This window comes from Triplophysa dalaica, chromosome 14, assembly GCF_015846415.1.
Source record: "Triplophysa dalaica isolate WHDGS20190420 chromosome 14, ASM1584641v1, whole genome shotgun sequence".
In the NCBI taxonomy this organism is placed as follows: Eukaryota; Metazoa; Chordata; class Actinopteri; order Cypriniformes; family Nemacheilidae; genus Triplophysa; species Triplophysa dalaica.
This window is the reverse complement of record NC_079555.1, coordinates 8,448,939-8,460,910: the sequence shown is the minus strand read 5'-3', so window position 1 is coordinate 8,460,910 and position 11,972 is coordinate 8,448,939. Positions and strand designations below refer to the sequence as shown.

Sequence of the window (11,972 nt, the reverse complement as noted above, 5' to 3'; positions counted from 1 at the left end):
ATGCCCTGAAATATTCAGAAGCTGCAGCACCAGCAGCGCGTGTACAGCAGTGACTGTACTTGATGGTTTTCTAGAGGAAGTCAGAGGTAATGATCTGTTTTGATCTTACATGTTTTTGTTCTGCTCCCGCTGACATATTACCTCATTTGAAATCATTTCCCTCTTTAGCTGTTTTCCACTTGAGCTGAGCATTCTTCAATTTGATTTCTATGTGCCATCCAGGCACTAGCAAAGACTCTGCAAACCGGTAATGTTATTAAAATCAGTCACTCATGAGGAAAGGAATCATTGATATAATGGTTTCTTACCACCGCTATCTGTTCACAACAATACTGCATACATAATAATCCCCATTCTTAACTCTCTCTCTCATGCAAACCGCCACATATCCTCACAAACAAATCTGATAACATTGATGGTGCAACAGACCTTTAAATGAGAGGCTTGGCATTTCACACTCCGCCCTACCAAAGCATCACTCCATGCTGCATATAGGCTCCCATGATTTTTCTTTTTCATTTCACTTTAATCAAGCCACTGCAATCTTGTGTTTGATGGAGAGCTACTCCTCTCACCATCTCTCTCAAATCATGTTTGCAGAAAGGGGGACGGAGAGATCACCCAAGGGACACTTTGGCATTATAACTACACATTCTTGGAAAAGCGAAATCCACTGAGGGAGAGGGACCACATTAGAAAGAAAGATCTCACAGGAGTAAAGTATAAGAGTATAGAATATAAGAGAGATGTACTATAAGAGAATATACAGCAGGGTCCGCATTTGGGGGGATGCTATTTGCGGGAATTGGCATTAACCGTTAGATTAGATAAGAGAGTTTAAAAAAAATGAAATAACTGAGGGGGTTTAAAACATGTATGTGACTCTTTCTTCTGTGTAACACAAATAAGATATTTTGAGAAATGTCTCTACATGGGGTTTTGTGTCCATTCAATGGAGGTCAATAGGGGTCAATGTTGTCTGGTAACCTTCTTCAAAATGTCTTCAGTTGTGTTCAGCAGAAGAAAGAAAGTCATACAGATTTGGAATGACATGAGAGAGAGAAAATTATGAAATAATTGTACATTTTTGGCTGAACTATCCTTTAAATAACTAATCCAGAATTGACTGAGAGCATTATTTTTAATTCCCCACATTTGAGACCGCATTTAAAACATGGGATGTAAATCTTATTCTAACCTGGAACGTTTTTGGATTTTTGGTGAACGACACCTTTCAAATATGTAATTCTAAGGCTTTTGTTGCCCATGTTTGGGCTATATTTGAAGAAGGAATAAACTGAGACATCTCTGCTGAACAAAGAATTTCCACATCCCTAAACTCACCGGCAGCAGCCAACTCACTGGACTACAGCCAAGAGCTGGGTGACAAGGCAAATTCTATTGACTGACTATTCTTCAATGATCGTATGAGTTCACTGTCACTTTCAGAGCATATTGATTGACGTTTTCGCCCTGTATATCATATTTAATCCTCCGTCATTCTGTGACCTCTATGAAAAGTTGTCTGTTGAGAGGACTACGACACCTGACTAGGGTTATGGCCAAGAACATCTTGAGTACACAAATAGTGTATTCCGATACATTTATCATTCACAATCAGCTGTCATGAACTTTTTCTATTTCAGCTTTACTTCCTTTGATAAACGCCCAAACTTGTTCAATTATTCAAATTTCAGTTCTCAACAAAAACAACTTTTACTTGATGTAAGGCCTTTAAACATGGTAAAATAACTCATAAGGCAGCCCGTACAGAAAGCAGTGTATAGATTCAGCAAGGATAAAGATACTGCTAGGGCAGACTTCAGCAAAGGAAGTTAGTGATTTACGTGCCGCTTCCAGTCAATGAGAAATGGAAAGTGTTTATTCCTCAGGATCACTCCGAAACACTCCGCCTCGTGGCAGCACTGTCTAGACGGAGTAAATGTATGGATTAATAACCTCCCCAACCGCTTCCAACCCTTTTTACCTCCGCTGTGTAACAAGGAGTTTGTAAGTATGCTTGTATTTCTTACATCAAGTCTTGATAAAAAACTACTGTTTTTATTTTGTGTGATCTGGAAGGGTAAGATGTTATAGATATACATGACAAAACAAAGGAATGCTATTGTAAACTGTTTTGTATGTCTCGCTCTCTAGATCTAGTGTATCTTTAAAGTAGTGCATATCTTATGAACTCTTAAATGAATTTCTCTTTTACAGCCTGACATCAGATATAAAGTCAGTCAGTTTTGGCAGCCTTATAATAAAAAAGAAATTCAGTGACACCATTCAATCCTGCCATTCAAGGTGCGAAGACAAGCTGTCTTGTTCCAAATTCACACTGTCCTAATCAACTTGCACTTTGTTTTAAACGCAAAGTCAGTTAGAAAGCGCTCAATCGGACATATCAGACATCACCTTTGACCTTACTGATATTGAATAAACTTGAACGCCTGTTTATGCAAATAATTAAGACTTGTGACGTCCCGACCGCAGGGGTCCTCATAACCCCCTATGGGATGTGTGAAATTTGATTAAGAGTGTGTGTGTTTTAATGAATCTGGTCGTGGCCGTTTCAGGAATAAAACTTGTTATTGATTGGCGGTTGCGCGCATTTGACGACGATGGCGTATACCTGCAGCTAGTGAGCATTTCTTTTCCCAGAGCTCCGTGTCCTGTTCCTGGTGCAGGCTGGACTCTGCATGCATGAGTGCGGTGCAATAATTAGCCTTTGATGCCGTAGGGACAGGACTGGTGTCTTTTAACACTCCTTGCGCTTGAAAGAACCTACTTGGACGCAAACCCTTGTTGACAGCAGTTTGACATATTTTAATGGGGAGTATTGATAATAGTAGTCCAACGCAGATATCAAGTTCCTCAATGTAACACAATGCACATTGTATGCTACTATGCATAAGGTATTATATATTTTTTTATTATACGCGTATGAACTAATAACATGAATGCAGTGCGCATGTAGTGTAGGCCTACCTAAATTCTAGCGTAGCTAAATTCTTTTAACTAAATAACTTAAAAGAAGATGTATACCTGTAGGATTAATAAAACAAATAAAATAAAGAGATGGGAAAACGTCTATTTTTTCTTCTTAAACAGCAGATGGACCGGCTTTTAGCCATCCTTCATAGATGTAGTCAATAAGGTTAAAGAGCATTACATTTAATGGCTTAAACCCTTTAAAGAGGATAAAGGTATTGTGCTACATGAATTGTTTTTAGAGCAAACCATCTTCAGAAGTTCTCCAGCATGTGCTTGGACTATGATGAACACTGCTGGAACTACTGCGCCACCCCATGACCACCGAAGGATTGCATGCACGCGGCGTATTTAAACCCCCTTGCAAGGCACTGGGGGAGTTACAGTGTGAATTGGACTCTGACTGAGTAAAAGTTCGCCGGGGATTGTGCTTGTGGATACTAAGACATACACACTTAAAAATGGCAAACAAAGGACAGGCTCCGCACCTTAACTTGGCAGAGCTGACCGCATCTCAGTTCCTGGACATCTGGAAACATTTTGATGCAGACGGTGAGTGCAGATGCGCAATTTATACTGAGGATTATATGATTAGAGGAAAGAACTCATTAAACTTAAGTAAAATATTCTTAACAGAGACGAGAGCAAAAAAGTTTAACGTTGACATTTTACAAGAGTGAATTTACTAATTGAAAATGTCAAAGATTGGCAGATGGGTTGCCTTTTGCGTACGAAAATGAAATAAAGATGAGAAAAGCATTGGACTGTTTATAAATATTAAATGCAGTTTGTAATATTTTTTTTACAGATATCGCATAAATGATTAATAAAGTTAAATTATTAATTTATGAAATCCACCAAAACCCTATTTACATCACCAAATTTTTAATTGAAATGTAGTTATATGTTGCATGCAGGCTATATAAGTCAACGTGTTGGTCAATGTAATGATCAGGAAATGCTGGACTGAATATTTCTTTGCACAAATCGTTTGCGTTTTCGTGTCCGTTTCGAATTTTGAAAAAAAATCCTAGTGCAGAGGCTCATATGTCATCGTCACTTTTACTGCTATTGTATAGGCTACAACGTTATGGACACTGAATATCTCAAACCAAAGCTGTGCATCAAACCCTGTGACATTATGAGTATTTTTATGTTGTGTGGGTCAGCTTTGAACATAGCCAAAGTTCACTTTGTCCAACGCTGTCCGTTTCCATCAGTTTTACGCACCCTGCAACATCCCTCGCATCGTTCTGTCTTGGGCGTATGATGCTCTCATCCACTTTCGAAAGATGACTGAAATTCAGTTCATCACCTGATGTTTACTTGGAGCTCACAACCTGCAAAGATCATAACTGTCATCTAATTTATGTATATGTTATATATTTATGTACAATATAATTCTTATTTATGGGTTTCTCTTATGTTTTTTTCGCTCTCACCTAATGCGCGTAGCTAATTCAAGAATGAGAGAAATTGCATTGGGCTATTTAAAATGTTAATCCTAAGAACGTATCAGTAACCTCGCAAATTGATTAAAGGGTTATTTTTCATAATTTATTTAAAAGTTGTGTGCAAATGTAATCATTACGTAAAGCTTTACAGGTTGTCATGTTCATAAAAAAAGGAATAAAACCACATGACTATGCATCACAGAACTCAGCTTATAGGAAATAATTAAGGAACTGGATACTTAATATTTAAGTTAATTAATAATTCTTTTTTTATGTAATACTCAACCTAACCTGCTACTAAGCTTATTTTGAGTTTTGGTTCAACCTATTTCAGATCATCATAAAATATCTTCATTCAAGTCATTCAAGAGTACCAAGGATCATTTCGAATTTAACATAACCAACTACCATGTTTCACCACTCAAGTGATGCATGATCATGCCTACAAATAAATTATCAGTAAAATACAAAACGACTTCAACACAATGTGTTCCACGGCTGACACATTACAACGTGATACATTAGTTAAAAACAGCAACTCCATAACATTAGCTATAATCCAAAATGGCTGGCCATGCCAGAAAATATGTAGTTGTGAAGATATATGATATTGTAAGGCGTGCCAATAGACATAATTGAATATGAATCTTCCGTATGTCATGCATAAGACATATAGCACATGAGCACATATTGATTATGTCTCTTTGGACTCAATGTATGTATGTGAAAAATGAATTTAATATAAAGAAAATTAATGGTCAGATTACCTATCCAAATGTCAGAGCAACCATTGTCATTGTCTGCAGACGGTCTCAAAGCAATCAATTCCTTCATTACTTAACATGATCAATGCGTGTGTAAACTGTAATTAACATGCATTGCACCAAGCGATGTAGTACATTAATTATTTTGCATAGATCTTAGGCTAAAATCAATATATTGTTCCTCGTTAAGACTCTCTGGTAATGGTAAAAACTGCACATGTACAGAAAAGACTGCATGTGTTTATGCCAGCAACCACTTCAAAAACATATAAATAACAGAAAGCGAATCTACATGCTACTACAATCAAAGTAGTAAACAGTATGGCATTTCAAAGATGTTAACACAGAGAATATGGTGATATTGATGAACCGATATCCTTACCAATAGTCTTTAATTCTCAATTACTTTCTGTTGTCACATGCTATGAACACAAACCCCCTCTAACATGCACACACGCGTTTCCATTGCATGAAGGCAAATTTCCTGGCATGGGAAATCACCCCAGATGGTTATATACCACTTTGTGGAGGCAATTTAAAGTTTCAGCAGTATCCCGCAAAGCATTAGGGAGAATCTCCCTTCGTCATTTCAAATAAATGGCCTTAAAAGGCTTATACTGTAAAGTCGCAAATTAAAACAGAGTGGAGAAAGCCTTCAAAGCTTAACTGGGAGGCTCGCCATCAAAAGTTTTTAATTAAGAAGTGTTTTACGTGGATCTGGGTACCAGCCAACAAACCAATCTAGAGTTGACCATCTTCAAAGTGGCCATCTAGCCAATCTCATTACTTAACAGGTTTAAAGATAGTAGATATCGTGTCATAAAATGATAAACATCATCAGTGACTGTGCAATCTCATTAAGTACTGAAGCATATTTCCGTATATTACAGGAAATGGCTACATTGAGGGTAATGAGCTTGAGAGTTTCTTTAAGGAGCTGGAGGTTGCACGGAAAGGAGCAGGTGCGGTGAGTAAAACAAAATATTCTAAGTATTAACAGAAGCACGTGTCAATTTCATAAAGAAGGCCATGAGTATTCCTAAATAATAGCACATACCTAAATAATGCATTTAAGACTTCTAATGTCTTACGACAAGATGAAAAAACCTTAAAGGGATAGTCCATCCAAAGATGAAAGTTCTGTCATGAATTACTCAACCTCAAGTTCCAAACTTGAATACTGAAATTGTATTTGTTCTGTTGAACACAAAGATATTTAAAAGAATGTTAACTGAAATTTCTGGGATAGTTTTTTGATATTGTAGGTTTTTTTTGTGGTCAAAGGGGCCCCTGAACTGTTTGTTTTCTCATTTTGTGTTTACAGAACAAAAATATACAATACATTTTTCTACTATGATTGTCAATGGTGCCACAGAAATTCCTTGAGGATAAGTTATTCATGACAGAATTTTCATTTTTGGGTGGACTATCCCTTTAAGATATTAAGCAAAAGCAGTCACATTTTGATCACAACAGAAATAATGCATTCATATAGGTGGACCTTTGTGTGAGTTTAGGGTTTTCAAAAAGTCAAGTTATATTAATAAGTTATATTAGAGAAATGACATATTGCAGTTTTAAATACAAATCAAATACTTCTCTAAAAATCAGTTTGCACAGTTCTCTTAAAAATCAGCAATGTTATTATAACCCGCAATTCTGCTTGAATGTGAATGCTGATTTTAAGCATAACACGTACACCAAGAATGGGAAATAGACTTTTCTTTTTTGCTTTCATAATGCAGGACCCCTCACTCTTTAAAGACAGGATGACAGAGTTCATGCAGAAATTCGACCAGAACCACGATGGGAGAATTGAGATGGCAGAGGTAGGGGAACACATCCTGACTGATGAATGTGCTTTATTCTTGCTTCCAGTTAAAGAAAGAAAATCGCTGGAACCAAATAGAGAAAATGTGTTTGCTGTCTTGTTGTACGGATGTATAATCTATTCTGCTTTCCCATCAGCTGGCTCAGATCTTGCCCACAGAAGAGAACTTTCTCCTCTGCTTCAGACAGTTTGTGGGATCCAGCACTGAGTTCATGGCAGTAAGTGATTTCATTTTGGTTCATTGTTTTTGTTTATATGACGGCTTGGGCTTTCCCTTTCAGTCGCCATACAAATATATCCCCAGTGTCTGTTTATTGTGAGCTGATACGTAATGTTTTGCGAAAGTCTGAAATTGGTTGCGTCAATAATATATTATGTCAAGTAGAGAGAGCGAAGCAAGAAAAATTGAAGCGATTGAATAACCCAGTGTGGTAGCCAAGCCTTTTAAAGGGAAAGAATGAATAAGTACAAACTTCTATTTTCAGAGTCATATATTATGGATGTGCTTCTGTAATTCTCTATAGACCTGTAGAGGATAGCATCTATCTTTGATAAGAGCCTGTGATGGAAACAAGGCCAGCTGCTAGATTAAAACATTCATTAAATGGCATTTCACAGCTGCTTAGAATAGGAAATACAAAGGATGTAATAAAAAGCCTGTGTAATCATGTAAGAATAAATTAATCGCCTTCCCTTACACGGATGTCTCAATGAATTTCAGGATAAGATAAATACATTAAAATAAATCTACAGTAGGCCAACATATGTGTGCAGTATTCATACTTCTCAGATATTTTGTAAATATAATAAGACAGTAACAGTTAAATTAATTATTATAATATTTATTATAAAGTAATAAAAATTATAATAAAAAATATTATATATATTATACAAATATTATAAATATTAATTATTCTAAAGTAATATTTGTACTTTTGTATGTTTCTGTAGGCCTGGAGGAAATACGATACAGACCGCAGTGGCTTTATCGAGGCTAATGAACTGAAGGTAAGATTTCTATTATTCGCTCTACAGGGGCGTTCAAACCAATCCTTAAATGTGCTCCCTTAGCCACTAATTTGATAAGTCCTCTGGCACTTGTTTCAAACTAATAGATCAGAATAGTGAACACAGAACGCTGCCGATGAGGCAGATGGAAACTATGCAAATCTCTCTGGGTTTGGTGGCTGCCATGCGAAGTATACAAATCACTAAATTTGTAAACAAAGCAAATGAAGCAATAATCGCCGAGGAGTATATGACCTCAAGGAAAGGAAGATTTTATAGGGATTAACAGATAATGAGAATAACTTTATAACGGCTTCCCAGACATAAATTTGGTAATCACTAGGAGTGCTTAATAATAGTCAAATAAAAACATCAACAGCAACATTTCACAAGTGAACATGTAATTGATGATATTTCATAAAAGGCTATAATTTACGCCTTGAGGGTCATTTGACAGGTTGGAAACTCTGGCTTAGACCATAACAATCTACATTTGTTTTTCAACAAAATGAAACATCTCTTAAACATGTTTCACCCCACACAGGGCTTCCTTTCTGACCTCCTTAAAAAGGCAAACAGACACTATGATGAACAGAAATTGCAGGAATACACACAAACAACAGTAAGTATCAGTCTCCGTTATACCAAACAGCTTTTGATAAGACACTTTCACAATTTAATATCGAATACTGCGCTTACATACTGTATTGTCCACTTTTGTATTCTAAATGTCATCTTTACTTACTTCCACTAATCAGGATTGTGTCATTGATTCTCTTTTTTTTAAAGTGGTTAAAAGTTAAATAATGCAACTGCACGTTGTAAGGCATCTATACACTTTTAGCCATTTCACTGGATTGAATATTCGATGATGTTTTGGGGTTTGTATTAATTATTGTGTTTAATGTATCAGTTTAAACTGAGATTGATTTTTCCTCACTCCTCAGCTCAGGATGTTTGATCTGAATGGTGATGGAAAACTGGGTCTGTCTGAAATGGCAAGGTAGGAAATATTCTTGAAAATACAGAGGAAAAGCATTTAATTGTTATTGACAACCACTATTTTGTTAAATTTTAGACTCCTGCCTGTTCAGGAAAACTTCTTGTTGAAGTTCCAGGTAAGAGCACAGTTAGAACAAAAGCCATTTACCTGCGAACAATATTAAGTCTATACTGAAGTCTTCTTAAGTTTCTTTTTACTGAAAAAAAATATGTGTTTACTCCACAGGGTATCAGACTGACTGCTGAGCAGTTTAATACCATCTTTATTTTCTATGACAAGGTAGTGTACATTTGCAATATGAATTTAGAAGTTTGTTGCAGTGCTATAGGATAATGTATAGATATGTATGGAACACATGTTGCTTGAAATATGATTTTAGCCTCTTTTGTGAGTGCCTCCTGAATGCAAAACAGTGTCCCCATTTACCTGTGCAGGTAAATGAGGAGTGGCACCTGCACCTGTCTCTCTACCCACAGCTTTAGGGTATTATCATTTAATGCCTTTATGTGGACCACGATTTAAAATGCAAAATCAAAAGCACATTTACAACAGTTTAACCGCCAGCCACAAGGAATTGCAGAAAGCCTAAAGTAAATAGCTGAAAGAATATTATTTATTACTCGACTACCACAAGTTGTTTGGAGGTGTTGTTTGCAATCTTTCTGCAGTTAACCTGCAGGCCAGATTATCTAAAGCTTAAAATAAACAAACATGAAGATGTTTTTAAGAAATCTCATATAAAACACAATATTTCAGGGCAAATAAAGAGACTAAGTACTTAATAATGTAGGACCAGCTTGCATAAGTAAATGCTAAAATGCTTCGCAGTTATACATAAAATGTAAAATAAACATGATGTGCATCAAATGCTAACATTTAAGGATATTATAGGCAAATCTCTAGCAATTTCTATATTTAAAGTCCACATGTCAATAATTGCATTAACTTTGATCATCAAAATGATCAAAATGAGCTTCCTGTAGCACAGTGGTAAGAGCATTGCGTTAACAATGCAAGGTTGTGGGTTCAATCCCAGGGGATTTCATGTAAAACAAATGTATATGACAATGCAATGTAAGTCGCTTTGGTTAAAAGCATCTGCCAAATGCATAAATAAAATAACTTATTTAAACGTTTTTCCCATGAAAATAATTTCTTCATGCCATGAAACAGCTTAATGAATATGCAAATTAGTTACCACTTAATCAGATCAGTTCGAACTACTAGATCCACTCAGTGACATGATTGGTTACAGGTTTTAAAGGGAAAATACTCTGCAATAGTGTTTACTGATGAATTAATGTACGATTAGACATATAAACATTTATTGTTTTTTACCGAATGGTTTTACCACCATAAAGTTAGAGTGAACACATGCATCATTAAATAAATAATAATATGGTTTGTAGAACCAGAAATAAAACACACATGTAACAGGCTTTCAGAAGTCCTCGTGGACAATGTGGTTGTATCGTGTACACCACATATCATCTGAACTCACTCTTAGTCACCTTAGTAATGTAATGTGATGACCACTCCCTCATAATGTTTCCCAATTAAATGTTATACGTCCTGTGTTGAATGCGCAATACTATATCAATCAGAAATTGTGCTTCTTCTTTCAAGGATGGAAATGGCTATATTGATGAGCAGGAGCTGGATGCTCTCCTGAAGGATCTTTATGAAAAGAACAATAAGGTGAGATAAGAGGTTCAGAAAAATGATATTTCACAAGTTCACTTGTCACTTTCCGACACATAACAGAAGCAAAGGCATATAACTGTTGGTTTGTGATTGTGTCTAACCTCAGGACGTGGACTCTAAGAGTCTGACAGGTTATAAGCAGAGTATCATGGCACTGTCGGACGGGGGGAAACTGTACCGCTCAGAGCTGGAGATTGTTCTGTGCCGGGAACCCATGCAGTGAATCAAGGCTTCCTGACCTCCATTTCAGCTCAGTTCCAGCCGCCTGACTACTGTTACCTTGTGCATGTGCCGGGCACCCCTTCCCCTTCTCTTTAAATGAGTTCTGAAAGAGTGTGCGCACAAAAGCACAAAAATCTCTCCTTTCCTTTTCCACAACCCGTCGCCACTGCTTTCCTGTGCCTACGAACTAACCCAGCTATATGACGCCCTCTGCTCAATTTTAAACCTATATATTTAAAGAAGAGTCTTTCTGAAAGAGTTGCAGACTAATGGTTATATATTTGAAGTGCTTGGCTTCAAATTCTTGTGGTTTTCTCCTTTCAATTTTGTTTCTCTTTCTGTTTTTCAATATCATTATCATTTTCTTAATTCCTGCCAAGTTCTGTTGGGGTTTGTGGTGTTTTTTGGCTGATACTGTTTAAAGATGTAATGAGAGCATTAATAAAAGATATGGGATATTATGTTTCAGTTTTTATACATTTTGTCAATTCTAGGGTGAAAATTATTAAAAAGTTGAAACAAGCTGTTTTTGTCTGCTAATCCAACTGCTAAGGTTACTAAACTAACATCACATAAATTATCGTTTTACAGAGCAGAACATCATTCATTCTTCTTGGATTTAACATTCATCCACACATTTCTAAAACGTCTTTCTAATTGCGTCCAAATGCATTTAAAACACAATAAATAATGAATCTGTTAGACATTCGTCTAACATAGCAGAGTTTGTAGAAACTCTATAAATTAATCAGGGTTTTAAAAATGGAGATTTTTGGCACAGGCAAACACTTTTGAATTGACCTTCCTCACTAGAATGTTCAAAAAAGGTAACAATTCACAAATTATATCAATTTATTTATATTTTATAACTTCAGTCCATACATGATCTGATTTGGAAAATGCCAACAATGTACCAATGAAGAAAAATAATTTATTAATTATATAGATTATATAATACCTAATATCCATATTTTTTCCCTAAAACCTTCATA

At 36.1% G+C, this 11,972-nt stretch overlaps 1 protein-coding gene across 1 annotated transcript; it reads left to right on the top strand.

Moving 5' to 3' along the window:
• The first annotated feature begins 1,899 nt into the window (after positions 1-1,899).
• Positions 1,900-11,441, top strand: calb2a (calbindin 2a). Its single transcript, XM_056766754.1, has 12 exons — positions 1,900-2,010; positions 3,237-3,546; positions 6,103-6,179; positions 6,958-7,041; positions 7,181-7,261; positions 7,995-8,051; positions 8,596-8,673; positions 8,999-9,054; positions 9,130-9,169; positions 9,280-9,333; positions 10,681-10,752; positions 10,865-11,441. The coding sequence occupies exons 2-12, from the start codon at positions 3,456-3,458 to the stop codon at positions 10,979-10,981; spliced, it is 807 nt and encodes a 268-aa protein (XP_056622732.1). The 5' UTR covers positions 1,900-2,010; positions 3,237-3,455; the 3' UTR covers positions 10,982-11,441.
• Positions 11,442-11,972: the final 531 nt, after the last annotated feature.

What these genes read in the sequence shown, in the direction of transcription:
- calb2a (XM_056766754.1), top strand. Translation starts at nt 3,456, where the DNA reads ATGGCAAACAAAGGACAGGCTCCGCACCTTAACTTGGCAGAGCTGACC. An exon ending in GAAACATTTTGATGCAGACG is followed by an intron (nt 3,547 to 6,102) that starts GTGAGTGCAGAT and finishes CGTATATTACAG; the next exon opens with GAAATGGCTACATTGAGGGT. An exon ending in GGAGAATTGAGATGGCAGAG is followed by an intron (nt 7,042 to 7,180) that starts GTAGGGGAACAC and finishes CTTTCCCATCAG; the next exon opens with CTGGCTCAGATCTTGCCCAC.